This window comes from Cannabis sativa, chromosome 2 (genome assembly GCF_029168945.1).
Source record: "Cannabis sativa cultivar Pink pepper isolate KNU-18-1 chromosome 2, ASM2916894v1, whole genome shotgun sequence".
Taxonomy (NCBI): domain Eukaryota; kingdom Viridiplantae; phylum Streptophyta; class Magnoliopsida; order Rosales; family Cannabaceae; genus Cannabis; species Cannabis sativa.
In genome coordinates this window covers 8,200,126-8,226,509 of record NC_083602.1, presented here as the reverse complement: position 1 = coordinate 8,226,509, position 26,384 = coordinate 8,200,126, and the positions used below count along the sequence as shown (strand labels likewise).

The 26,384-nt window shown below is 31.4% G+C and overlaps 1 protein-coding gene and 1 long non-coding RNA gene across 2 annotated transcripts in view; both read right to left on the bottom strand.

Annotated features, from left to right (window-relative positions):
• Positions 1–18,923: 18,923 nt before the first annotated feature.
• Positions 18,924–26,384, bottom strand: part of LOC133034726 (uncharacterized) — a 28,179-nt gene continuing 20,718 nt past the window's right edge. The window contains exon 2 of the long non-coding RNA XR_009686098.1: positions 18,924–19,102. This is a non-coding gene — a long non-coding RNA (uncharacterized LOC133034726). The remainder of the gene's footprint in view (positions 19,103–26,384) is intronic.
• Positions 22,082–25,521, bottom strand: LOC133034723 (uncharacterized). The gene is made up of 8 exons (XM_061110065.1): positions 25,297–25,521; positions 25,077–25,157; positions 24,949–24,984; positions 24,651–24,788; positions 23,857–23,943; positions 23,218–23,265; positions 23,033–23,109; positions 22,082–22,524 (listed from the first exon to the last, which is right to left on the bottom strand). Exons 2-8 carry the CDS (start codon positions 25,149–25,151, stop codon positions 22,380–22,382), a joined length of 606 nt encoding a protein of 201 aa, XP_060966048.1. The 5' UTR covers positions 25,152–25,157; positions 25,297–25,521; the 3' UTR covers positions 22,082–22,379.

Genomic DNA, 26,384 nt, shown 5'->3' with positions numbered 1-26,384 from the left:
CTATATGATTGTTATTATTACTTTTCTTGCTGAGTCATTGTGACTCACGGGTGCTATGTGGTGCAGGTAAAGGCAAAGAAAAGCTAGATCAACCATGAGGTGGCAGTCTTCTCCATCAATGTACATATTGACCTCACCGGCCTACGTGCCGAGTTGCTAGGAGTTGTTTTGGAATGGCTCTATCTGTTGTGTATTTTGATTTTATGTTTAAATGGTTGTCGTATATATTTCTTTAGCAAAACTTTTTACAATAGGGATTCCCGGAACACACTTTTTATGCCGTTATAATGTCCATTTTTAGTGTTTTATTTTAGTCAAGTTTTTAATATTATCACGGTTTTTAATAATTAATTATTCTATTAGTATTAAACTAGTTTATAAAATCACACACGTGGCGTCCCTATAGATTAGGGCGTTACAACTTGGTATCAGAGCAGCCATGGTTTTAAAGGTCCCGAAGATCGGTCGAATACGTACATTCTTTGCGAGGACAGGTCAACTCATGGTATAGTAAGTTTTTATATTAATTGCTATTGGATTACCTGCCTAGGCTATTATAAAGTATGTTGGAAAGTAGCATAATGATAATTTTTATAAGAATATGTGTATGGTATATGCATATTGATATTAATATCCGTTTGAGTTTTAAATAGTTAGAAGATGTGGACTAAATATGTGATAAGTTATACAGTAAGGGCAATCAAATAGTCTGATTAGCGAGCTATTTGGGCTCAGGGCAAACAATATGGAAGAGAATTATTTATTGCCATAATGCTGGGAACATGTAAATTCTGTTATACAGGACATGATTAGACGACAAGGAAAAAAAAAATAATCTAAGATTTAAAAAGATGGCAGGCTCATCTTATGTCTGTTCTTATACTACTGACACTTCCTGTTGTACCACTGGATGTGGTGGAATATATGAAGCCAACTTACTAGTAGATCAAGAAGCAAAAACTAAATGAACCACAAATTATGGGATAGAACGAAAGGTTCTAGGGTGACCATGATAGCGGTCAAAGTGAGTATAAGAAATGGCGACCTTATCCTGAGTGTTCAAGATGCAAAAAGGCGCCATTTAAGCCAATGTAGAGCCATTTCTTGTTTTTTATGGGGTAGTGGGTCATCTGAAAAGAACCTACACGTAGTTAAGAAGGACTTATGTTAAAGGAGAAAAGTGTACGGGTCTTGCCCAAGTGATGGTTATGACTCAAGGGGACATGGATATCGGTCCTTCGGCCGACTCAAGTTAGAATTTATGGGCAATATTATAATTGCTATTGATATTAAACATTATACATTTAGTTAGAGATATTAAGAAATCTGAATGAACTGTGCATGTATGTTATTTAGTGGTAACCCATTTAACAGGGTAGACAGATTAGAAGGATGACAATATGAGTTAAATTGTTAATATTCCCTAGTGGAATATAGAAAATGAGTAGTTAATGGAGGCATCGATCTAATTGATTCAAATAACAAAATCTTTTGTTTAGAAGTGATCTAGCGTTACCAAAGGTGGGACAATTTATGAGTATTGTCTGGAATCCTAGATGAATTAAAGGTGACGATTGTGTAGTAATTTTGAGATTATGTAGGAGTGGGACTACCTATGTTAGCAAGAAGCATCTTTTTTTGGTAGCTCATCATGACGGAACTCCATGGTTGAGTGTCCTTGACTTGGGGTGGTTTCATTTAAGAAAATTTCCCATGAAGCGTGCGAGTAAGAGCAAAGCACGTTAGAAACACTTGGATTGGTCCGTGGGACCAGCCGTCAGTCCAGGAAACAGCTAGAGTGATGCAGTCATGTATAAAAGCCATTAATTTGTGGGAATGAGGGCTCAATGGAGGCTTGAAGCAGTGACGTTACTGAGGTAACGTATAAAAGAACATCAGGAAGAGTAGTGGTATCACTAAGGTAAAGAAGATTACCTAAATTCCTTAAGGTGATACGGTAATGATGGAGAGTACTTTATAATTGACTAGATAGTCAATATGGTATATAAGGAGACCATTGACATTCTTGGAAAAGATTACTTTATTGTGCAATTATGGAAAGGCATACTCACCTAGAATGGAGAAAAGCTTATGAATTGAGATGCAATTTAATAGACATGTAATTGAGTGATTGGTGGATGTTGGATCACAAAGTAGGTTGTTTATTAAACAACGAGTTATATAATTGAGTGTAGAATAAGTTTTAAAGTGGTTAACGAAGTATGAAGATAGTGATGATTGCAGAGAAGCAATGGTATCATATGAATCAGGGAGTGAAACCTTAGTGGTGATGATGAAAAGAAACTTCAGGATCAAGGAATGATCTTTAATTAATTGTTATTAGTTGAGAATTCGGGAAATGGGTATTTCCAGTTTAGTTGTGGGTACCTGGTATGAGCAGTGTTGCCTCTACTGTATAGGTTTAATCAAATTACTTTATAATGGTGGTTAATCGTAAATGATTGGAAAAAAAAAATTAATTAATTAAAAGTTGTGTCAATTCAAGGGAAATTGATACAAGTTAAAATAAGTGGAGATGAATAAGATTTAAGTTGACAATAAGATGGGAATTTCTCAAGTTTAAGTGAACAAAAACCAATGATGAATTGCAAGAGGTTTATGAAGGGAGTGATGGCAATTTAATTTTATTAATGAAAGAATGAAAGCAAGAAATACAATTAAGAACGACAAAAAAAAAAGGGGGGCCTCTACTTTCTGATAATCCACCATGAGCTTACCTTGGAGTTAAGCATACTTAACTTGGGTAATCTCAAGATGGGAAATCTTTCGGGGAGTCATCCCGGAAAGCGTATGAGTGAGGACAAAGTACGCTAGAATGATTCATATTAGGATGCAGAATCGATAGTCGTTCCAGAGATTATCAAGAGGAAGTGATGTGTTAATAAGCAGAAATTTACAAGGTATTGAGATAAGTAAGTGGGTGGAAATAAGAAATGCTCTAATTGAATATCTATCAGAAATGAATACTTAACTTGTTACTAAGTTAAGTCCATAGATCAACTTAGGAGATCTCATAGAAGAAGTAGAAAGACATAATTATGAATTTTGTACTATGCGATCTTATGATTTTGAGCGAGTAGTAACGATTGGACATACAGAGTTAATATGTTGTCTATCAGTGTAGACAATTTATACTATAAATGAGAATACAAAATTCATACAAAGGAATAGTCTAATCTTGTAAAATTCCAAGGTTGATATTTTTGGCTATGATGTTAAGAATTAAAGAAGATTATTGAGAACCATGGAAGTTAAAGCGAAAATAGTATAATGCTTTATTCTTGAAAGGTGGGTAACCTGCGAAGATCAATAGAATATTAGAAATATACTGTGAGCATATTTGATAAAGGTTAGAATATCTTAGAATAATATCTTCCCTTATGAGGTGTTTATTTAAAAAGTGATAATTAAATGTACCACTGGTTAGGTACCTTAATAAGTGTGGTACAAGAGAAATATTATATACATGTTCACTGGATTAAATAGGCTAGGTAGCCTATTAGCTAGCCTTAACTCCTGCGTTGTCCGGAGTATATAATGTGTTTCATGTCTCCATGTTGAGAAAATATGAATCAGACTCGACCCATGTTCTGAGTTGTGACGATGTTAAACTTCAGACAAATTTATTATATGAGAAAAATATCTTGTCCAGGTTTTGGACTAGAAAGATGAAATGAGACAATTCTACTAGTTAAGGAAGTGCTATAAAAAAAACCGTAAGATAGAAGCAGCAATTTGAGAATTAGAATCATAAATATGGGGGTAATATCCCGAATTGTTTAAATAAATTTCGAGGACGAAATTTTTTATAAGGAGGGGATGGTTGTAATATCCCGATAAGCCTAATGGTAAATAATTAGAGTTTATATTGTACTATGAGTTAATCAGGTAATTAGTGGGATTATGATCTTACTAATCTATTTCAGTATAAAATTTAAATTTTGCTATAAGTAAGTAAATAATCGTAATTTGTTAATTACGGAGATTTATATAGCATGTGTGAATGTAATATGAGCTATATGTGAAATAAAAATATTTTCAGGTTGGGCGACCCTGGAGACTTAATAAGTGGATACATAAGCGTAATTTGTTAATTACGGGGATTTATTTGAAATACGTGGATATAATATGAGTTATTTGTGAAATAAAAATATTTTCAAGTTTGGCGACCCTGGAGACCCGATTGGAGGCCAAAAATGTCACAACAGTTTTAGTTAGAAATATTGATGAGATTATTAGGATAAGTTGATTTTAGAAATATCGGGGTATTTTAAAGTACTCGAAGTTGGCTAAATACCTTAGAAATAGAAATTTCTTAATGGCTAAGAAATTATAAGATAACTATTAATAATAAAATTTTTATTAATATTATTATATTATTATTATTAATATATTATTATATTATTATTATTATTATTATTATAATATTATTTATATATATAAGTTAGTTAACTTATATATATATATATTAAGTTATCAGTGAAACAGAACAGTTCGACGAACGAAACCCTCGTTCTCCCTCCTTCGATAAAACCTTCTCCCCTTATATCTATTTTCTTCAATTTTCAATCCAAAACTTAGCGATCTAAGCTCTGGTAGTAGCAGGATAGCAAATCTTTGAAGAGGGAAAGCTTAAGGTATGGTTTAATTTCGTTTTAAGTTTAAAAACAATTGGTTTCGTATAGGGGTTTTGTGAATTAGAATAGTTATGAAGGTTCTGACCTTATAGAATTGTTCTTGGGTAGTCATGGGACTAGTTTCGATATTTTCTTGTTGAATTAGAAGTGATTTTTGAGTTAGAAATCGAGTTTGGAACTTTTTAAAGCTTAGTGCGAACGTTAATGGAGTTTTTCATTTAAGGGGTCGATTTTTATTTCTGTTACGTAAGGATGGTAGTATTTATGGCATACATGCACCCTGTGAAGTTTGGAGTGATTTGGATAAGTTTTGGTAGTGTTTCGGTGAGTGCGAAAATTGAAATTTTCGTATTTCACAGTTTATAGAAATTCCTAAGAGATCAGAAATCATATTTTTGTCATAACTTTTGACTCAGGTGTCCGTTTTGGACATTCTATATACCGTTTCGAAGATTGCGACGAGCTCTACAACATAGTGTATGTTTTAGAGCCAAAATATAAGTTTTATTTTAGTGTATTTATACTGCGGGGTTCGGTAGAAAACCCTCGATTGTCTTATGTGAATATAAGCAGTGTTTTGGGATAAACACTTATTGGTTTATCGTTGTTGTGACATAGGGCTGAGATCATCGGGGATAGTTCTCCACTTGGGTTGGCTGAAACATATGAATCTGGATTAAAGGTAAGAAAAGTATATTGTACTGCATAGTACACTGTATGTAATACAATTAGTATTGTTATGAATTGATCCATATTGAGATATAGTTAATATTGTTATATATAGAAAAGTATATTGTACTGCATAGTACGTTGTATGTAATACCGTTAGTATTGTTATGAATTGATCAATATTGAGATATAGTTAATATTGTTATATATAGAAAAGTATATTGTACTGCATAGTACGTTGTATGTAATACCGTTAGTATTGTTATGAATTGATCAATATTGAGATATAGTTAATATTGTTATATATAGAAAAGTATATTGTACTGCATAGTACGTTGTATGTAATACAGTTAGTATTGTTATGAATTGATCAATATTGAGATATAGTTAATATTGTTATATATTGAAAAGTATATTGTACTGCATAGTACGTTGTATGTAATACAATTAGTATTGTTATGAATTGATTAATATTGAGATATAGTTAATATAGTTATATATTGAAAAGATTGATTAGTTGAGTATTGATAATGTGATAATATTATGCATGTGATATGTTGGCTCACCTGATTAGGTGATGCAATTTTCCTGGTAACGTACTGGGCGTAAGTACGGGTGTTAGTGATATATGATAAGTACCGAGTGTAGGTACGGGCTCACCTGATTAGGTGATGCGATTTTCCTGGCGACGTACTGGGCGTAAGTACAGGCGTCAGTGACATGATAAGTACCGGGCGTAGGTACGAGCTCGTCTAATTAGACGATGCGATATATTGGTGCCAGATTGTGGCACGGGCTCACCTGATTAGGTGATGCAATTGTATGATATATGGCTGCAGGTTTTTGGGCATAGGCTCACCTGATTAGGTGATGCAGTTATGCGACATATGGGTGCCAGGCTATGGCATGGGCTTGCCTGATTGGGCGATACAATACAAGATCATCAGATTAAAGCATCGACTTGCCTAATTAGGCAACATGATGTCATGAAGATGGTTGCTTTATGAGGTAACATATATATTATTTATATGATTAAATGAATATGAATTCCATTATTGGTATAATGGTTTTGTATTACCAAATATTTGTATACTAATGTTTATTCGTGGCAGATGCCAGTAGTGATTTGGATTTCATCTTATGAACAAAGTGTGATGGTTTGATTCTTATTGTGTATAAATGACAATATTCAAATAATAAGCTATATGATTGTTATTATTACTTTTCTTGCTGAGTCATTGTGACTCACGGGTGCTATGTGGTGCAGGTAAAGGCAAAGAAAAGCTAGATCAACCATGAGGTGGCAGTCTTCTCCAGCAAGGTACATATTGACCTCGCCGGCCTGCGTGCCGAGTTGCCAGGAGTTGTTTTAGACTGGCTGTATCTGCTGTGTATTTTGATTTTATGTTTAAATGGTTGTCGTATATATTTCTTTAGCAAAACTTTTTACAATAGGGATTCCCGGAACACACTTTTTATGCCGTTATAATGTCCATTTTTAGTGTTTTATTTTAGTCAAGTTTTTAATATTATCACGGTTTTTAATAATTAATTATTCTATTAGTATTAAACTAGTTTATAAAATCACACACGTGGCGTCCCTATAGATTAGGGCGTTACAAAACATGACTATGTGAATAAAGTTTTCCTAGATTTATCAGACACAGGGTTTTACTGATATGATAATCTACAACCGAGTTTACTTGCATTTGGAGAAGTGTTATGTTCTTTCCAGAACATTGGTTAAAGTAAAGCTCAGGTTGGATGCATGGAGTATGCATCGGAAGGGACCGATATTGAACTTTGACTTAGATTTAATCAAACTTACCGTAAAATCTATTCAAGTCAATATCGCCTAGTTGATCCTAGATCAAATGATCTTAATCCTGTTATGATTAGGCTCAATCTTGAAAGGCTATTCGTGTTCCTTGAATTGTTAGTTAAGCCTACCTTTTGGTCAGGGTGATACGTACTTTTTGGGAACACGGTAGTGCAATTGAGTGGGAGCGCTATCATAAACATGGAATCTATAGCTTCTATCTGGCGAATAGTAAGCAAAGGATGATCTCCTTTGAGCTTGACCAAACGAACATAAATGGTGGAGTACTCATTTCACATAAGCTGAAATATCATTTATACGGGGTCAAGTGTTTTAAGGAATAAATACATTGTAGGGTGTAACGGTAATTTAATCCCTTTACAGTGTAGATCATTCATATAGAGGATCATTGATCACATTAGGATTATAACAATGGATAACTAATGATGTGTCTATATGGTGGAACATATAGAGCATTCTATATAACTGAGAGTGCAATTCTAAGTTCTATGCGTGGATTCAACGAAGAATTAATAAGTTAGTGAATTTTAGTGCTAAATTCTTGATCTACTTATTGGAAGCTCGGTTATATAGACCCATGGTCCCCCCACTAGTTGAGATAATATTGCTTGTAAGACTCATGTAATTGGTTTTGATTAATCAATTATAATTCACGAATTAGACTATGTCTATTTGTGAAATTTTCACTAAGTAAGGGCGAAATTGTAAAGAAAGAGTTTATAGGGGCATATTTGTTAATTATGATACTTTGTATGGTTCAATTAATAAATATAATAAATGACAATATTATTTAATAATTATTTATAGTTATTAAATAGTTAGAATTGGCATTTAAATGTTTGAATTAGGAAATTGGTATTTTTGAGAAAATCAGATACAAAAGGTGTTAAAATTGCAAAATTGCAAAGCCCAAGGCCCAATCCATTAAAGGCATGGCCGGCCACCTATTGTAGCATTTTAAATTGATTTTTTCATTATTTTAATGCCATATAATTCAAATCTAACCCTAGTGGAATGCTATAAATAGATAGTGAAGGCTTCAGGAAAATAACACTTTCTTCTGACTTTTTCTATTCAGAAAAACTGAGCCTTCTCTCTCCCTATCTTTAGCTGACCACTCTCTCTCTTCTTCTTCAATATTTCGAAATCCTTAGTGATTTGAGTAGTGCCCACTAGGGGTGTACATCAAACCGCTCAAACCGCTCAAACCGCCCGCACCGCACCGCACCGCACAAAAAATGCGGTTTGAAATTCTTCGCGGTGCGGTTGCGGTTTGAATTTTTCCCAAACCGCGCGGTGCGGTGCGGTTTGCGGTTTTGAATTATTAAACCGCGATTCAAACCGCACCGCACCGCATCTTTTAAAATTTCAATTTTTATATTTATTTTATTAAGCCCATACATATGAGCCCAACCCAAGCCTATAAATCTTAGGGCAAAATCCATAACTCTTCACAAACCCTCTCTTCTTAGCAACAAACCCAAGTCCATACATGTACATTAAAATTTGGAGTTGGAAGTTTGTGTTTGTTTTATTTTTAATCTATTGATGTAAGTATGTTAGTTGTACATTTATATTGTTGTTAGAACTTAATTAGTTTCAAGTTTGTTATTTTGATTTAAGTGTGTTGTTGAAACTTTAAAAAGATTATTGATTTATTGTTGTTGTTATAACTTTTATTAGTCTCAAGTTTGTTGTATTTTCTTAAGTGTTTTGGAATAATTATATTAATGATAGTTTAATTATTTTATGATTATTTCAAAAAAAAAAATTGTGATAGTTCAAACCGCATAAACCGCAAAAACCGCACCGCACCGCATCCTTTTTTGCGGTGCGGTTTTTGCGGTTTTTTAATATCGCGGTGCGGGTGCGGTTTGGAAAATTAGAAAAACCGCATGTGCGGGTTGGTTTGAAAAATGGTTAAAAACCGCACAACCCGCACCGCGAACACCCCTAGTGCCCACACACATTAAGTGATACCTCAATCATAGTGAGGAAGATCGTGAAGAAAGATCATCAGCAAAGGAGTTTCAGCATCAAAGATTCAGAGAAAGAGATCCAGGTTCAGATATTGATAATGCTCTGCTACAGAAAGGAATCAAGGGCTAGATATCTGAACGGAAGGAGTCATATTATTCCGCTGCAACCAATGTAAGGTTTCTTAAACTTTATATGTGTTTAATTTATCGTTTTAGAAAGTTCATATTTAGGATGTTAATAAACATACTTGTGAGTAGATCTAAGATCCTGGTAAAATAAATTTCCAACAACTGGCCTCAGAGCCATGGTAATTGATTTACTTGCATGAAATTTGGACTTTAAAACGATTGTTTGTATGTTCTTTGGATGGTATCATGTTGTATTGAGTGTTATTTGATGAATGATTGATGTTTGTGAAATTTTCGTGAAAAATAATTGTGATTTCGTTTCTGGAATTATTTTTATTGGATAGTATGGAAAAAATTAAGCAAGTTAGCCTTTTACAGAACTCAATTTGGATTTTATTTGAATAAGTTATGATTTTTTGAAGATTTGACAAAATCGGGGCTGTGCTGATTTTTTCTGCGATCGCAGAACTGTCCGTACAGTTTCGGATTTTTTCCTTTTTCTTCAATTTTTCATACCTTTTCATGGAATTAACTTCCAATTTTTTGTATGGTTTTGTATATATACTATTACTATTCCTAATTCAATTCTAATTATCATTTTGAATTAATTTAATTTTTTTTAAATTAATTCAAGATATTAGTGTAATTTGAATTTGAATAGAATTAGTATTTATCTTTTTGCTTAAAAAATCTATCTTATTTTTAAATTTGATTATATTTTTTTTTAAATTTAAGGTCAGATTTTTTAGATATTTATAATATCTTTTTAAGATATTTATAATATCTTTTAAGATATTTTAAAAAATATCTCTTAAGATATTTATAAAATCTTTTAAGATATTTTAAAATATCTTATCTTTTAAGATATTTAAAAATATCTTATCTTTTAAGATTTTTTTTTTTAAATCTTTTTAGATATTTTGACCTTATTTAAATTTAAAATAAGATATTTATAATCATGTAATTTTAAATAGATATAAGATAAAAGTAGGTTTAATTTTAAATTTTTTTTTATTTTTCGAAATTTAAATTTTTTTTTATTTAATTATTTATTTATTCGAAATTATTTATTTAAAATTAAATAAATCCTACTTCCAACTATCCACCTAACCCTGTTGCAGGAGTATGTGTTTTAACTTATGTGTAAGTTTTCAAAATCTATTATTACTTGATTGCAAATAGTCATGGTTACCTTTTGCCAGATCTAATGATCTGATGGCTCCCTTGGTCAAGATAATAATTTGTAACAGGTATAATTTACAATCTTCTTTCATCTGTGTATGACCTAGCAACATGATAGGACCCATCCAAAGTGTGCCTGTGTGAGCCTATGTGTTTAATTTTATTATAGATGCATATAGGTTAATGTTGCTAAAATAAATTATCATAGTTCTTGATAGAATTTATTTAGGCCCATTTAGTTATTGGGCTTATTCAATTAATAACAGTTGTTCTTATTAAGGTTAAATTCCTCTCTTTTGGGCCTTGTGTGAGAGTTGGGAGCCATAGAAGTGGGTACGACATACTGAACCCAGCACCCCCTCACACAAACCACCCCAATTGTGAAGGCCCATTTGCCTGATTTGAATAACTGTACTAGGTTAATTAAACTAGTTTAACCTAATAAAATTGATTAGCAACATAATTAATTTCATTTATTTTGAAATTAATTTAAGAAAAATATAGTTTAAGGAATTTTATATTCTAAGCTAAACTATATGTATTTTCTTGTATTTAATTAAATATAGAATTATAACCATCTAGATTCTTTCTGGAACTTAATTTAAATTTTTCATTAAATATTCCTATTTAAGTTGATATTTAGTTATCTTCAACTAACCAACTTAAATCTGAATATCTTTTGAATTCAAAATTTCAAAATTAAGTTGAGGAATTTTAGGCATTGGTTATTAAGATTCTTTAGATATTTTTTTTTAAGTTAATATCTTTTCGAATATTAACTTAAAATGGAATATTTTCAAATTAAGTGGTTACAACTTAATTTTTGATATTTAATTAAATTTAAATTTGAAAATATTTAAGTTCTAGATTTTTTCTAGTACAACTTAAATTAGATATTTTTTCAAATTTTCTGGAAAAGATACTTAGTCAAATAAGATATTTTCTAGATAGTTATTTCTAGACTACTTATTATTTCTAATATTAAATAGGAAAATATTATACATTGTGAAATTAATTATTTAAATAATTAATTTTGGTACAATTTATTTTAAGTATATTTTTCCTAGTATTAAACTAGAAATTAATAATTAAGCCTTCTCTACACTTAATTATTTATTTCTTGAATTTAATACATTTAATTAATTTAAAAATTAAATATCTAAGTTGATTTTATCATCATACTTAAATATTTCTTTTTCATGACATTTAATTAAATAGAAAATTATTTTTAGTTGAAATTTAATTTTTCAACTAAATTTAAATAATTTTCAAAATATATTTTTTTTTCTTTATTTTATTAATCAATTTTCGAAATTGCATTTCTTAAATGCTAGAATTTCGAATTTTATCTTGAAAAATAGATTAAGTTGTAAATTAATTATTTATTTTAATTAATTCTTGGATCAACTTAAATCAATGATTTTTTTCATTTATTGATTAATTTAAAATAAATTGAATTAAAGTATATTATTAGAAATTGAATTAATTAGTCAAAGGAAAATCTAGATAGGTATATTTTTGCTTGAAGTATTTTTCTAGTGTATTTAATTAAATAGAAAATTAATATTTAAGTTGATTTTCATCATCATACTTAAATATTTGAAATTTTTCTTATATATTTAATTAAATAGGAAAATTATATTTTTTGTTGTAAATTAATTTTATTAATTAATTTTGGCCAACATTAAATTAAAATAATTTTTCCAAGATTTATTTTTTATTTTAATATGCCTTTTTTGATAATTGTATTCTTATATACTTTAATTTTTCGAAATGCAATATATATTTATAGAAAATTAAATTTGAGTTGTAAATTAATTTAAATTAATTTTGTAACAACTTAAATTGAATATTTTTCTAAATATTTATTGGAAATTATTACTAAGATGGAAATAATTCACATTATTTCATATCCATCTAAGTAAAAATTTATAAATATTAAATTAAAATTTATATTTGGAATTTTTATTCTAAATTGGAAATTTTAATTAAATAAATATATATTTAAAATAAATAGAATAAATAAAGAGAATAAATGAAAATACAACTCCTTTTAAATAATGAGCTTTATTATCTAGAGACATTCGATCTCCATTGTGGATTTTACACCGCGTTTATTTTAGTGAGTAATCCTCCCTAATGGAGGAACGTTCATTAGCAATTTCGCACCGTTTAACCTCGCATGATAAGTAGTTTGTAAGTGTTTTGTATGGTATGGATCACCCTAATGGTGGCGACCATACTTGACTTGCAAATTATGAAACAATGGTGGAAGCTCATAAGATAGAATTGCCTTGACTCTCGCCTAAACGGGACAACGCTGAATTCCAATCTTGATCGAATAAAAGGTTGCTAGAATGTTTATCATTTTAGATGAGCTGACAACTCTATTCAATGGATGATGCTTTGACTCTCGCCTAAACGGGACACTGTATCAGTTTGTTGAAAAACCTTGGAAATTATTTAAGATTGTATGTTTTAGTATTTTCACTTGTCATTCCTACTTGCTATATGCTTATAATTTCTGAATTGTGTATGAATTTATATTGAACCATGTTATTTTCTGTTATTAAGTTGTAGTTTAATTTCGAATCTTCATTGTTGGTCCAACATGTTTGTTTATCTAATGAGATAAATCCCTAGTGGATTTTCACCATTAGACATACATAATAGTGTTAGATCTCGAAAGATAAATATTGTATATGCGACATCTAGCTGTTCATCAATTGATGACACCTTAGACTAGTATTTTTACAATATGAAACAAGAAGATTACATAAATAAGATTACTTTGACTTTCGCTAATCGAAGCATCGTTGGATTCTTATTTATAATCGAAATTATCCTAATTCCTCTTCGCTTATTCATTTCGAATTAGCTCCATAATATATCATTGGATGAATGGTCTATAAATCATTTCATGTCATTCTATATTTTCTCTTAAGAAATTAAATGACGCATATGATTATAATCCCGAAATTCTATTCCCAATTGATATAAATCCTCAATCTTAGAAATCTCCTACTTGTATGGGCAAATCTGACTTAGAGTTTGTATTAGTAGTGGTGGTCCAAGAAAGAATTACTCATTATATTTGATATAAATTTAAGTCTTTGACTTTAATTTTAGATTCCAAATAGAAATTTTCTTATATTTCTAATTCCAGAATACAATACAGTTACACTTTCTCAAGTGTTTAATATCCATCTTATATTAATGGATTAAAACTGTATGGAATATGAGTTAGGTATTCTGTGACCAGGATCCACTTGCAGTATTCTATGAACTCGTTGATATAACTATACCTAAGTCATCAAAAGACACTACCACATTTTTTTAATCTATGGCATTTGTATCTTGTTCATAGTGGATTTGACAAGATCAATCTCTGCAAAGAGTTAATATGCCTATATCCAATGAAAGTAGTTCATCTCATTCGCAGATGGATGTACATTCAGGGGTGGATATGAGTTTTTCGTTGTATTCTTAAAACGATAACTCTAGATTATACCTTTTAACAAGAAATTTGAAATATTTAAAAATTTCATTAATTTCTAGCAATGGTTAAAACCATTAAGGTAAGTGGTTAAAGATCTTGCGAACTGATAGGGGTGGAGAAATAGTTAGTAGATATGCAGTTCAAAGATCATTAAATTGATTTTTGAATTATATCCAAACTTACCTCCCCAGAAATTTCGAGTTGCATATTGATGATTAGTTACTAGTCGTTGCCTAAATCGTTCTATGGTAATACAATTTCAGAATGATGTAATGGTTGTATACTTAAAGTAAATCATTACTAGATTCATGGATGACCTAATCAAAATCTTAAGAAAGGCTAGAACTGTTAACCATGGTTTGTTAGCTATTCTAAGTGATTAGGGGTGGACCATCCCATAGTCAATAGATAAGAAAGTGTTTGTTCAAACAAATACTACTTTTCTAAGATAATGACTAAGTCTGAAAACAAGTAGAAAATAAAGGAGATATTTTTTCTTGATTCCAAAAGTGTTCTATCATCTTATATAACATATGATGATCCCACTACCTCTGTTGTCTTGTCACAACCGAGGAGATCAATACCATTTAGTTTTCTTCGACATAATTCACGGTACCTTGTCGTAGTGGGAGAGTTTCTAGGAACTCACTTTCCTATGACTTGGGAGACACTAGTGATTAAAATCCATTGTGAGTTTAAACAAGTAATGGATTGTCAAGATAAGAAACTAAGAAGAAAGCCAATAGAACTATGGTTTAATCCATTCACATGGAATAACCTCAAGTTTTCTATTACAAGGACATAAAAGGAAATTTTCGTTTATAAATCCATTCAATGGACTTAACAAAGCTTCCTGTTCCTAGTATTATAGGTTTGAGTTTATCTAAACCTATGGCTTGTGGTATACCTGGTAATTACTTACTCTAATGCAAGCAACTTACTTTAGTAAGATGCTGAAGCATTTTCTTTCTAATGGCAATCTATAGAAGCTTCACAACTTCTTAGACATAGATTTTATTTATCTAAGGAAAAGTCTCAACTATTCCAGAAAAGATAAAGCCATGAAAGAATTTCTTATATCAACAGTGAGAGGTCTTAGATATGCTTTTGTATGCCTTAGACCAGACACCTGCTGTTGAGTGGGAGTAATGAGTAGGTATCAGATTAATCCAGGAAAAGAACATTGGAAGACAATCAAGTAAATCTTAAGATTAAGAAGAGGAACTATATGTTAGTCTATAAGGGTGTGTTTAAAACTCTTAGACTACACCATATCAGATTTTCGAAATTTGCCTATGTGCTAGTAAATATTTCTGATAAGATGGTGGTTACTCTGGGGGTGGAATAGTGATTTTGGAGAAGTGTAAAAACCTATCTGAAGTCTCTAGGTCTACCAAAGAGAGACTGAATGTTAAAGCTGCAGGAAAGGTACTTATTCAGTCTAAGGAAAATTCTATACATCTTTGGCACCATTCCAAATTGCCTTAAACTACTAGTGTTAATTTCTTGATTAACCAAAAGTAGTTGCCAAAGGTATAGAATCCAGTATCCCAAGAGAGTAGACATATAGAGAGGAATTTCACATTATCAATGATTTTGTGATTAAAGGAAGAGTAATGGTGGAGAAAAGGTTGTGTTTAATTCAACCTTTCAGATCCTATTACGAGGAGTTTACTACTACTACACTTGATTTGTATATCAAGGTGTTGAGATTATTTGAAACGCACTTTTTGTTTTATATTAGTGCAAGTGGGAGTTTGTTGGGTTTTATGCCCTAAATAAAACTCATTTCAATATAATCAGATTTACTTATTAATATAGATCAGAAATAACATTTAATGTTGCATGGTTCACATGATTTATTTCATGATTATATGTACATAATGTATAAATTCATCTGAAACCCTTTTCACATACTTGATCCTGTTTATTGTGCCGTCAACACATTGGAAAGTAAACATGACTATGTGAATAAAGTTTTCCTAGATTTATCAGACACAGGGTTTTACTGATATGATAATCTACAACAGAGTTTACTTGCATTTGGAGAAGTGCTATGTTCTTTCCAGAACATTGGTTAAAGTAAAGCTCAGGTTGGATGCATGGAGTATGCATCGGAAGGGACCGATATTGAACTTTGACTTAGATTTAATCAAACTTACCGTAAAATCTATTCAAGTCAATATCGCCTAGTTGATCCTAGATCAAATGATCTTAATCCTGTTATGATTAGGCTCAATCTTGAAAGGCTATTCGTGTTCCTTGAATTGTTAGTTAAGCCTACCTTTTGGTCAGGGTGATACGTACTTTTTGGGAACACGGTAGTGCAATTGAGTGGGAGCGCTATCATAAACATGGAATCTATAGCTTCTATCTGGCGAATAGTAAGCAAAGGATGATCTCCTTTGAGCTTGACCAAACGAACATAAATGGTGGAGTACTCATTTCACATAAGCTGAAATATCATTTATACGGGGTCAAGTGTTTTAAGGAATAAATACATTGTAGGGTGTAACGGTAATTTAATCCCTTTACAGTGTAGATCATTCATATAGAGGATCATTGATCACATTAGGATTATAACAATGGATAACTAATGATGTGTCTATATGGTGGAACATATAGAGCATTCTATATAACTGAGAGTGCAATTCTAAGTTCTATGCGTGGATTCAACGAAGAATTAATAAGTTAGTGAATTTTAGTGCTAAATTCTTGATCTACTTATTGGAAGCTCGGTTATATAGACCCATGGTCCCCCACTAGTTGAGATAATATTGCTTGTAAGACTCATGTAATTGGTTTTGATTAATCAATTATAATTCACGAATTAGACTATGTCTATTTGTGAAATTTTCACTAAGTAAGGGCGAAATTGTAAAGAAAGAGTTTATAGGGGCATATTTGTTAATTATGATACTTTGTATGGTTCAATTAATAAATATAATAAATGACAATATTATTTAATAATTATTTATAGTTATTAAATAGTTAGAATTGGCATTTAAATGTTTGAATTAGGAAATTGGTATTTTTGAGAAAATCAGATACAAAAGGTGTTAAAATTGCAAAATTGCAAAGCCCAAGGCCCAATCCATTAAAGGCATGGCCGGCCACTAGTTGAGATAATATTGCTTGTAAGACTCATGTAATTGGTTTTGATTAATCAATTATAATTCACGAATTAGACTATGTCTATTTGTGAAATTTTCACTAAGTAAGGGCGAAATTGTAAAGAAAGAGTTTATAGGGGCATATTTGTTAATTATGATACTTTGTATGGTTCAATTAATAAATATAATAAATGACAATATTATTTAATAATTATTTATAGTTATTAAATAGTTAGAATTGGCATTTAAATGTTTGAATTAGGAAATTGGTATTTTTGAGAAAATCAGATACAAAAGGTGTTAAAATTGCAAAATTGCAAAGCCCAAGGCCCAATCCATTAAAGGCATGGCCGGCCACCTATTGTAGCATTTTAAATTGATTTTTTCATTATTTTAATGCCATATAATTCAAATCTAACCCTAGTGGAATGCTATAAATAGATAGTGAAGGCTTCAGGAAAATAACACTTTCTTCTGACTTTTTCTATTCAGAAAAACTGAGCCTTCTCTCTCCCTATCTTTAGCTGACCACTCTCTCTCTTCTTCTTCAATATTTCGAAATCCTTAGTGATTTGAGTAGTGCCCACACACATCGAAGTGATACCTCGATCATAGTGAGGAAGATCGTGAAGAAAGATCATCGGCGAAAGGAGTTTCGGCATCAAAGATTCGAGAGAAAGAGATCCAGGTTCAGATATTGATAATGCTCTGCTACAGAAAGGAATCAAGGGCTAGATATCTGAACGGAAGGAGTCATATTATTCCGCTGCAACCAATGTAAGGTTTCTTAAACTTTATATGTGTTTAATTTATCGTTTTAGAAAGTTCATATTTAGGATGTTAATAAACATACTTGTGAGTAGATCTAAGATACTGGTAAAATAAATTTCCAACAGGACGTAGGGGAGAAACACTTGGTCCTCACATATAATGATATGTGCGTGACTTATGATAACTCTTGGTCCTGCTTTCTTTACTAATGAGCATAGTGTGCGACTAGACCCTATCTCGGTCGCACCTTCTCGCAAGTTTCTATCATGTAGCTCTACTAGAATTGTTCGTTGACATGTCATTTTTTCCCAACTGGGAACTAGGTCCACGTGTCAAATATAAACGAGATTGTACTCGTATTTCTAGGTAAAAAATCCACACTATATCATCTCCTTAAATTCTAGATGGAGGTATCAAACATAACTTAAAGCATAAAAACTTTTAAGTTATTATAAGAAGATGAAGAAACAATAGTCATATATGATCGAACCATTTAGAATACATTAAGAGTAACATTAATATGCTTAATAAATACAGAAAGACTCTCCTCTGACAATAATTCTACAATTAGCATATTGTTTCATCCCATTTTTGCCTTCCAAATCGTCTATGAATGAGACACTTAGAATAATATAATCACGACAATAATAAAAATTTAACAACATAAAAATCCCCTGCCATGTTACGCATTCACTAAACAAAATCTCATCTACAATATCATAACCCCTATCATCTCATATATATGGGCAATGAGGATCAAGCAAATGCTTTGAAGTTATCGGATGCAAAAGGGTGTCATGAACTTTATAGCACACACAAAAACAAAACAACAACAAAATGAAAATGATACAAGCAAGAAAACAAATGTAAATAGATTTTATATAAAAAGAAAACATTTCTTTAAAAAAAATGGGATCACTGACCTTGCTTGAAACACACGGTGATTCTATGCAGCACCTAAGATGAGGGATGATTATCACAGAAGTTGTCATTAACAAGCAAAAGCTTGATAGGACATTTCTAAGATTTTCCATATGGCTGGCTAATGTAATGCAGCCCAAAAAAAAAACAATTATTTTTTACAGCTCTGCTCAATTTTAAGCTCTTGTCATTAACTAGAGAGTGCGGTCATGAACCCTCTCCTCCCTCTGCAGCAGGCGTGAAGTCAAGGTGCACAAATCTAGCGTGTATTTTGGAATTCAGATTTTTGGGCTGAAGATATTGAAGGAGGAGCTTGATTTTTGAGTATGTTCACTAAGGACCTACATTAACTCCACTCAACTATATCAAAATTGATGCATGCAAAAACGTCTAAAATCTAACAACTACATCTATAAAAAATCAAACAACATTTTGTCTATTTTATTAACCTAAACATCTGTTAATTTCAACTACAAATAATAATAATAAAAATATATATACAATTTTAAGGGTAAGGCATTTAATCAAATTCGATCAAAACTCACACGAGCACATGACATAGGACATGATAAAAATGTGTTTTATCATGAAATTCAGTAATTTCATTTCATGATAAAGCACATCTTTATTATTATGCTTGTGCTCCTGTTAGTCACCCATAGAAAAATCAAGTTAATTATTTTTATTTCTATGACAAATAACTAAAATGCAGACATAAATAAGCATTACAACATTTCTCATGCAGAAAACCTACCAAAGTATCCTCTAACTAGAGAGCTAAATAATATTGGTTGGTATGTCTCCTCCACTCATTCTAACTATTAGCTCCTAAATAATATTAGACTTACAATTTTCTATACATTCATCCACACAGATATGATGCTGTAGAACAAGCTTTGCAATATAGAAACCCATTCTAAACATTCTTCACGAAAACTAAATACACTACAGTTCTATAAAACACCAAGCTTTGTAGCATCTAAAGATTTGTGAAGAAAAGAAAACGCTCTTAGCTACTTTGGAGTGCTTGCCTCTTGAAAGTTTTCCATTAAGAAAGACATTAAAGCAACCTTTGCAGCATCACTTTCAGCGTCTTTCGAAGTGTTGAAGGATCCAGAGCTCTCAAAAATTTGGTCACCAAGCTATGCTTGTTGCCTTAAACTGAGTGGCCTTAGGACCCTGATCACATTCACAAAAGTACACTGGCAAACCGAAATTTCTCTGTCTAGCATATTTCTGCAGTTGCTTCTTGACTGGACAATAGTTTTATATATATACATGAGTGAAATTTCATTAGTCTTAAAATATTTAAGAGTTCAACAGAACATTTCTAACAAAGACTATTGTGCTTTAGTTCAATTTTGTGTAACTTATAGAAGTTGCCACCATGAACTTTGATAGTTTAAAATAAGAAACACATGAATACTATGGATGATTGCAGATAATGAAAAATCTAAAATATTAGGACTATAAAACATAATAAATCCCTGAGAAATTAAACTATTGACAATCCCAACAAAAATAACTTCACTTTAAGAGACACTAATTACCTTTGGGCATAACATAGAATTATCTGTACACATACTTTAAAATTCTGTACCTTCAGTCTCCTCACCATCACCGATGCCCAAATCATCTGACTGCATCTTGAGAATCTCCAGTTTTTCTTCGATGTTTCGTTCTCCCTTGTTGGTTTTGATTATTGTTGAAGAATCTAAACCATAATGAAAAGCAAAAGGATGTTACAGCCAACAAATTTCAGCATAATTTTCACAATCCTTTTTGCTCTATATCAATCTTTCACCACATATATAGGCACATATGACCTTTTAATAGCAATATGATACTTGTAAGAGACATGTTTCTACATTATTAGCCAAAGAAGTACCATCAAAATATGATATGGTTTATAATCTCAGCTATTGTTTAACTTAACAAGCAATTATTATTATCATTATTTTTCTGAAGTAGTTTCTGAGTATGGTAAATCAAGTTAGCTTAAGAAAGCTTTTAAAAACTTACTAAGTTGAAGCTCCTTACCACTTTTCAAGTCAGAAACATTCGATCGAATATCAAGATTCTGGTTGCTTTCTTCAACCATAGGTGTTGCAACAGCATGTTCGGCTCTACTTTGCCATTGATGACACAGTCTAATAAGAATCAATATGCTTGATGAAAGAAACTAAAAGAACACGTTACAAGAGAACCCAATTGGGGACAAAGCATTATATAGCACAAGAAAGAAAGAAAGAGAACCAGGTGGGGGAGAATTGAAGTGAAGAAAAGCAAGCATGGCAACATGGTTATGGGCTTGTTTGTTAGATTTGGAGACGACGAAAGAGTCAAAGGAAATGCCATTGACTGAAACAGAGGCTCCAAAGAGAGGGTTATGGTCTGGCCCATATCTCATAGAGGTGTACTTTGGTAAACCCCATTGATTCTTGTGGCAAAGCTCCTGCAGCTTCGACTTGTACATTCTTTCTCTCTTTCTCTGCTTAGTGTTGAAGTATTGAACTTGCTTACTGAAGAACTCTTTAAGAAGATGAACATCAAATGCATAATTTCCAAGTTTTTTATATGGTTGTTAGTTACCAAGGGCTTTTCCCACGTGTTCAAGACAACACACACATATTGATGTGCTTTATTTTTCATGTCTAACATATGACTCTATGAGCACCAGTAAACTAATCAGTTCCAAAAAAATTAAGAGAACTATATTTCTTTACTCTTTTTTGGTGTACTACTACCTTTTCTAGTTCTGCTAATCATGCTTATTGAACCAACTTCCCTTCCCATTCAGTAAATATGAGTTACTATACTAGTCTCACTCTTAACATATACTTTTAAATACAATTATGCTCATCAATTTCTTACCTTTGATTGGAGATGTTTTTTAACGTAAGTGTTCAAAGATTATTAACAGAGGGAATATTAAATGACAATGTGCATTTATACAATTTTTTTTAAAGGGCACTTATACTATTATATTGAAGCAGATTTAGGATAAATTTTATTTTTCTAAAAACTGTATGTAACGTCGAATTAGTTTTATTTCTTTAACCAGAGTGGCCTTTTTTTTTTTAATTTTATGGAACCAAAGTGCTTTCATCAAGTTAAAATATACATGTTGAATCAAAAAAAAAAAAAAAAATTTTAAAAAATACATGACTTAAAAAGAAGAAAAAAAAAAAAAAACCTAAAATGTGGTCACTAACTCTTCTTTCAAAAAGTTGAAGTTTTTTAGTTTTATAATTCAATGAAATTCCGGTCAATTTATGAAACACAAAATTTGTTAAAAAAATAAAAAAGAAGTGATATCATTTACAAAGCCGTACCATGAGGTTAATTTTTATTGTGTAAAACTGAACACATGCAGTAACATCTACAGCGGAGAGAGGGAGATGATCAGAAAGTAATTTTAACAATTCAAACTCTACAAAAAGGACTGAGACCAAAGTCACCAAACCAAGAAGCCATTCAGTTCAACATTCAAAGAAAATGGAAGATGACAACAGAAACTAAGTTTGGTGACTGGCAACAATCTTTCTGAACAAAAAATAATCATTAAATCTAAAACAACCTATTCATGTATAATCTATACATGGCCCTATGACTCATCTATACACTTCCAAAAAGGCCCCAGTTGTTGACTTTAAACGTTGAGAGAGCAAGTTTGAAGACCTCAACCATTGGCGTACATCCAGAAAGCTCGGCAGGAGTGGCAGCACCAGCCCCGACGGCGGTAGCACTTTCACTCAATGGACTGAAAACAATAAGGAAAGTGTGAGGGTGTCGGAAATATTAACACAACACAAAACAGTGTTGTTACCATCTATTTCTGTTCAAACATTTGGGAACTGAACCACAATCGGAGAATCTAACACAAGGAGGGTGCAAAGGAGGAAGATTATGCTCTGCCTCTTTACATTACTAAAGCACTAGTGGCAGGAAAATTTATGTTGAGAGGAAATACATTTGTATCCTTGAAATTCAACATCTTAACATTTGGAAGAAAAAGAGGCATTAATCTTACACTTGCAATTAATATAACATGTTTCAACTTGTTAGTTGTTTAAAATTATTGAAATACAAGAGAAATTATGCATAGATTGACTGAATGTTGTAAGTATATTCATGTGTAGATGCTCTTCTTTTAGGTGTTATTTATTCAAGTATAGGTGATAGCATTTAATCAATGATTTGTACTCTCAGAAAGAAAAGCAAAAAAACCGAGAACTTGTTGCAGCAGAACACAAACTCCTAGTACTTACTTTATACGAATCGGCTCATATGCAGAAATTAGGATATCCGTGTTAACTTCTTTAAGACGAACATTTGCAATATATACCTACAAGATAACAATAAAATATTAATAGAGCACAGAAACACTAAACCGTAACTAGCTGGTGGAAAGAAAATAGTAAACTAGCTTTAAAAAAGAAGAGAAATAACTTACCCTCACAACATTTTGTGCTTCCCTACCTTGCCGTCCCTTAGAGATAGCCTATGTTCAAGTAACCAAAATAATGAATTGATATGAGGCCAAAAGGTTAATACAGTTTAACTTTGAGATTCTTCAAAGGAAGTTTGATAAACAAAGAATATTTTCCATGCAATGGAGAAACTACAAGCCATGCTTCAAAAGCACTTCTTGCAATCATCATAGTTCTTCGTAAATGTTTCTAATGGTAGTTCAATACAAATAATTTGGAGATATATTCAATATCGATAATGATTAATCAGGTCATGAAGCAGCACATTGTTTCACTATTTCGCTTCCATTCCATTATCAGTCATCCGAAAATGTCAAAAAAATATATATATATATATATATATATATTTATTTGAACACAATTTCCCTTTTGCTTTTTCATCTTTGTCCCTACAGAAGAGGCACATTGAACGAAGTAGTAGAACAGATGCCTAGCATCAATAATCACAAGGATGCGACAGATACAAGGTTGGTGACATTTATGATTCCAAACAATAGACCAAAGGCCAATCATCCATTACTTAAATGTGAAGGCAAACTAAAGAAAGTAAGAACCCACAACCAACAGCAAACACAACCTAAAAGATTACTATGGACACATACCATTTGGCCTACTGCAGTTGTAATGACAGCAGGTGTGCTCCTATAGCACAGTCCAGGGGCCTCAGTCACTGCTGACTGTTCAATCACCTGAAGTAAATTTGTGGCAAATTAGTCTTTGGCACAATAGTTTAAATCATATCTCAGATACTATAGGAGAAACTTTTCTCATATCCAAATTCTGTGAAAGCTAGTATCATAAAATATTGGCATTTAATTACGGGATATTTGCAGCGAAACTCCCTTAATATTTGCAATTGTTACACATATGACCCTAATAAAATAAGTGGCGCAAAAAGTACTTTATCTTACGATTTTGTTGCATCCGTACCCTTTTTTAGTTGTTAAGTGTCAATTAAGCTCGTTACGTGCTAGCTCAAAAACACATGGCAACATATTTCTTTAGCTTATTTAATACATAGTCCAATAATATATCGCCAAGTGTTTTTGAATTGACACTTAATGGCCAAAAAATGGTACCACTGTAACAAAATCGTAAAATAAGGTATTTTTACTGCCATTTTTTTAATTAAGCTCATACGTGTCACAATTATAAATATTAAGGGGGTTTTGCCACAAATATCTCTTTAATTACCATCTTACATAAATTGAAACTAGAGAATAAGAACTGAAGAGGACTAAATTAACATGTACCCATATATATGAAACAAATTGAATAACCCTTTCAAAATAAATCCATAAACAATCTAAGACAAGGAAAATATGATCAAGTTAGCAATTGATAGATGAATACACAATTAATGAGTGTGAACAATAATAGGGAAAAATTTAATTACCACGCAGCCTTCAGCTTCTTGTTCAGAGGCAAGGTCTTGAAGAAACCATGAAGCACTTCCATCATCACCAACTTCTTCCTTCAATTCTAATATCTCAAAGATCAAACTTTCATCCCGGGAAGGATCCACAAACACCTCCTTTAAACCCACAAAATTGTTAAGAAAAACAATCAATAATGCATAAATAAACAACATAAGTAAAAAAAAAAAACAAATCTTTAATGCCCAGAAGCTTAAATTGAAAAATTGGGTATTCAAAGAAACGAAGTGAAAACTAAAAAGAAGCATAGCTCCTCACCTGATGATCTGGAACTTCTCGAATATTACTCACGTCCTGTACAATTATAGCACCCCAAATCCCAATCAATATTTTTTTTTTTTGCAAGATAAAATTAAAATAAAATAAATAAAAGAAAAAAAAATTACCTGGAACCTTTGAGGGAAGGTGCTAGCTAAGGCACCGCCGAACAGAGGGCGCTCTAAGTGGAAATCTTCAGGCATTTTATGCTATTTTACAATACAAAAAATATTATACAGTTTTCAATCCTAAAAAATCGAAAGCAATTTCAATCACATCATTGAAAAAAATACTACTAAGTCCATTAATCTCTTTCTAAAGAGAGAAATGCAAGTAGAATATGGTTACCTTTGAAGAAGCAACAGAAAAGAGTGAGAGAAACTACTACAAGGTTCGTGGGCTATGGAAACTTCGAATTTCGAGAAGGCTTTTTATGGTTTGTCACGGCGTTATTTTGACGCCAAATCTGCTTCAAAATTACGTCCTGTTTGAATATGGAAACTTCTTATGTTTTATTTATTTTTCTGTTATATAAAAATCAAAATTACATAATTTAAGATAATATTTTCAAAATAAAAATTAAGATAATTTTTTTTTAGTGGATAATTTAGTCAAGACAAGTTACAATAATAAATCATAAGATAGCTTTGTAAGACAATTTGGAGTTTTTTTTTTTTTTAACAATGAATTTCATTGAAAAAAAAAATTATTATGTCATACAAACTTTAAGACTTAAAAATTTCAACAAAAGAAGGAATCTTATCAAATCATACTAGTTTTCTATAACTGTAGCACAACTTGGAGTTGGATCAATAACAACCAGCTAAAAAAACACTATTCTTCTTTATAGTTTCTTAATAAGCATTTACAACGGGATTGCCCACTGGAGTGGTCTTGCTACATATGTAATGTAATCCAATTTACTAAGGTAGTGTTTGGTAACAGAATTGTAGCTTTATGGAGGAAATTAAGTTAAAAAAAAAATAATTAACATTCAATGAAAGAATGGGAACAATTAAAGAGAAGTTTGCATAAGTTCTTCTACCCTACTCCTTGTTGTTTGTTATTTTTGTATTGTATAATGTGTTCTCAAGTGGCATATAAGGATGTTCATAAGAGAAGAGTTTTTATTTTTATAAAATTACGAGCAAAATTTATGTATTTAAAGCACGTATATGTAAGTATTGTGATGGAGTGTGTTTGTTATTTAAGTAATATATAAAGGAATAACAATACTTAAATTAGGCTGTATATGTTATATGTGTTGTAGTTTGACCAATAAGATAAAAGTTAAGTACATATTTGTTGGGTCCATAAGGTAGATAAGGAGGTCATGTAATAAGTGGTGACAAACATGAAGTCCTTCGTGTATTTGGTAGTTAAATTTCGAGGACGAAATTTCTTTAAGGAGGGTAGAATGTAATACCCGGTAAAAA

What these genes read in the sequence shown, in the direction of transcription:
- LOC133034723 (XM_061110065.1), bottom strand. Translation starts at nt 25,151, where the DNA reads ATGCCTGAAGATTTCCACTTAGAGCGCCCTCTGTTCGGCGGTGCCTTA. An exon ending in CCTTCCCTCAAAGGTTCCAG is followed by an intron (nt 24,985 to 25,076) that starts GTAATTTTTTTT and finishes ATAATTGTACAG; the next exon opens with GACGTGAGTAATATTCGAGA. An exon ending in GAGAAGTTCCAGATCATCAG is followed by an intron (nt 24,789 to 24,948) that starts GTGAGGAGCTAT and finishes GTGGGTTTAAAG; the next exon opens with GAGGTGTTTGTGGATCCTTC.